We start from the raw sequence: 3,573 nt of genomic DNA, 5'->3' as shown, positions 1-3,573 counted from the left end.
AGAAGGATCATGATCAAAGTTTATTATAATTATTGTCGAACCTTCGAAAAAATTAAAATATATTTCTCCAAAATCTTTCCTTATTCATGACATTCGGAAGAATAATGATATAAATGTTTAGTAAATATGTTCAAATGATCATTTGAAAAGCTAGGATTCGAGATTGTAATATGCAAAATTTGAGATATCATGTGATATTGCCATGAGAGGGAGTTAATAAGTGTTGTACTTTTTTTTCCTTAACTAATGTTTTGTATCATTAGGCATTCTAGTTAGGATTTTAGTGAGGTAGAATATTATGTATATTATAGATATATTTACTTTTTTTTGCTTCAGAAGAAATTTTTTCCCAATGGTTATTTTAGTAAGGTTTCAACCATACACATTATCTATTGATAAACATCCAAGGAGAAGTATTAGAAATATTTTATTAATTATTTCATTTATACTTCTTATGTCTATAAATATAAGTTTTGGAGATACATTATAAATATCTCTATTGAAGAATAAAATACATATATTAATAGAAATCCTTATTCCAATCCGCTCTTAGATAATAATTTTAGATTTAGATACCTTAATTCATTAACAGTTTTATTTTTAAAAATCTATTTTACTTATTAAATTCGAATATTTTAATAAATTTTAAATATTCAGTTCAAATTTAAATTTGAATAAAAATTCTTGAATTCCCTTAAAGTGTTTACACGTCTGTTAATGCATTTTTCTACTGTCATGCAAAACCAAGTTAAAAAGTATTGTAATCAAGTACAAACATCATAATAGATTTACCATTATGGATATAAGATCTTCCATGCAAATGGACCAACATGATAATTTCAGTCTTTAGAACTGGCAGCTTTGAACTTTTTAATATAACTATCACTCACAACTATATATATTTCTGAAAATTTTTCTTACACTAGAAGTTCATCTTAAGAACTTTACCCAATGGCTGATGTTTTGTGGGTAACTTTTCAATGGTGGGCAGACAGAACTCTTTAGGTGCAGACTCCTCTCTTAAGGCAGCTAAAGCAGCTCTTCTTCTCTGCTTTTGTAATTGCCACTTCCTCAGCTGTTCCTCTGCTGTTGCTTTGGCTTTCTCCGCTGCTTCCGCTCTCGTCGCCGCTTGTTCTGCTCGGTTCCGGAACAACCCGATTTTCGCCATTGCAACTTCCAATTGTTTCTTCAATGCTTCAACTTGGTTCTTGCTTACTGACTCTGTGGTTAACTGATCAAAATCTTCTGCTGAAGACCTTGAAAATTCATCTGCCTTCTCAGCTTTTCGGATCAAAGAGTTGTATTCTTCGACCGAGATCATTATATGATCAACACACTTCTCTGTTTGAACAAAAACGTGTGAAACTTGTGCATCATTCTTCAGGTTCTTTGCCACTTGATTAGCATTTTCCAGTTCGAGTTTTAATCGTTTAAGTTCCGTTTCCAACGCCTCGATATAAAATGCTTGATCTGATATCTTTCTTTCCTTGAACTCCAAGTCTTGTTTTATTTGGTTTAGATCAATTCCACCGTCCAAACTAGCATTCTCCATTGAACTGAGTACATTACTTACCTGCTCAAGCTTTGCCTGCAATGACTCGATATATGCGGTCTTGGCTACGAGCTTATTCTCGAGTTCTCGAATTGTTTCCAACTGTTTTCTCAGATCTTCCATCTCTTTTTGTGCTTGAAATGCTGTTGCCTTCATTGCCTCCATTTCAGCATCTTTCTCGGACACAACTCTGCACTTCTCATTCTCAGCTTCTGTGGCAGAAAGCTGAGAAATAAGAACAGCATCGTGAAGCTCCGCAATGCGCCCTAAAAGTTTTTCAGATCTTTCCTTTTCCATGTTAGCGGAGACTTCCATAATTTCAGCTTGAGTAATTGCCTTGATCTCTAAATCTTTTGCAGCAGCAAGTTGTGATTCCATATTAAGTACATCAGCTTGTGTAACCTTCAGATCATTTAAAACACACGAAAGCTGCTCGCGCACCTTTGCTGTTTCAGACAACTGATCTACTATCCCTTTCGTCTTCGATTCGAGTTTATCGACCCGATTCTTGAATTCATTGCATTCTTCTATATATCTCTCTCTCTCGAGCTCGGAGTTCCTTAGTAGGACGGCAAGTTCTTCTGCTGTTTTCTTATAGTGTTCTAGTTGAAGAAGAGCCTGCATGTATGCAGAGTCCTTTGCTTCTATTTGCAGCCTGTAGTTGGCCAATTCCTTTTCTAACCCTTGGGTGTTTTTCTCTTTTTCCATATCTGACTGGCAAAAGAGGAAGAAAGACGTAAGAAAAAGCATATTCACTGACAAGAGTTGAATATCTATATGGTACTCGCACTCGGGGTGTGAATGTCTAATATGGTTTGAAATGTTTTTCATGTATTTAAAGAATCTTTCGAGAATTATATCCCTAAACCAATGCTGGACGTCACACACAAATGATTTAAGGAAAATGAAAAAGTCGGAGCAATCCTCCGATAGGTATATGGGGTAAAACTTAATTTGTGAGTCCCCGTGTGTGATATCCAACTGTGATACACGATGTTATCCAGACACTTGCAAAGTATTAATGTTCGAAACCTGTATCCGATATATATTCAAATATAGATATGGGGTATAAAAAACTTATAAAAAGGAACTGGACAGATTCATGTCAGACGTATCCGCTTAACATAGATATAGGGTTTTATGAGTTGCAAAAGCTTTGAATACCACAATAACAACCCAAATCTTACATCGCTGCTGCTTGACCGGCGTCTCAACTGATCACTTTTTTCACCAAATAAAGATATTGCAACTTTAACAGGTTCAATAGGTTTGGTATCAATCTCACCCATTGGCGAAACGCCGCAAAGTGTTCCGTACTAAAAACTGTGAAACCAGAAAAACACTAAAATGGGTCTGAAAGAAATGCAGATAAATTGAGAATTCATATTTATTTGACTTAAAAGTGTGAGTCTCGAATATGGATATTTGAGATGAGTTTAAAGAATCTCTGAATATATGTTGGACTTGGTAAAGAAAAATACCCAGAGCAAGGAGTAACCTCCCATCAAGACTAAAGAATCCGAAGCAGCAGATAGAGTATAGAGATGATATTAGGATTCAATTTTAAAAACACTGGAATTTCGAAAGATGTATGGCGCTTTAGGAAATCAAATATAAATAAATACTTGGGCAGAAAATTTTATTTTCATTAATAATTTAAAAATTCATTTGAAACAACCATTAATTTAGCTTACATAAAGTTTTGATCAATCGCATGTAGGGAAAAACATTGTAAGATTAAAAAGAAACTTGAGAAAGAAAATACCTGGAATTGGTGGAAACTGAAGTGCAAGGAATATGCAGAGGGAACAGTGGTTTTGAACAGAGAGAAAGACATTGAAGTTTCATTGAACAAATACATTGTTTTCGTCTACGGAGAAAACAATGACAGCCATTTTTGTCTGAGATGAAAATGTTTACAAAGTTGCTGATTTCCATCCATTCTCAATCTTTCTTGGAACGGTCGAGATCGACAAAACCCCTTGTTTTGTTTCTTGTTCTTTCCTTTTTTTCAAAATTTC

At 34.5% G+C, this 3,573-nt stretch overlaps 1 protein-coding gene across 1 annotated transcript; it reads right to left on the bottom strand.

Moving 5' to 3' along the window:
• Positions 1-758: 758 nt before the first annotated feature.
• On the bottom strand, positions 759-3,573 carry LOC108482623 (protein WEAK CHLOROPLAST MOVEMENT UNDER BLUE LIGHT 1-like). Its single transcript, XM_017785749.2, has 2 exons — positions 3,318-3,573; positions 759-2,266 (listed from the first exon to the last, which is right to left on the bottom strand). The coding sequence occupies exons 1-2, from the start codon at positions 3,411-3,413 to the stop codon at positions 923-925; spliced, it is 1,440 nt and encodes a 479-aa protein (XP_017641238.2). The 5' UTR covers positions 3,414-3,573; the 3' UTR covers positions 759-922.

This window comes from Gossypium arboreum, chromosome 1, assembly GCF_025698485.1.
Source record: "Gossypium arboreum isolate Shixiya-1 chromosome 1, ASM2569848v2, whole genome shotgun sequence".
NCBI classification, from domain to species: domain Eukaryota; kingdom Viridiplantae; phylum Streptophyta; class Magnoliopsida; order Malvales; family Malvaceae; genus Gossypium; species Gossypium arboreum.
The sequence above is the reverse complement of the archived record's forward strand: the minus strand, read 5'-3'. Positions and strand labels throughout refer to the sequence as shown.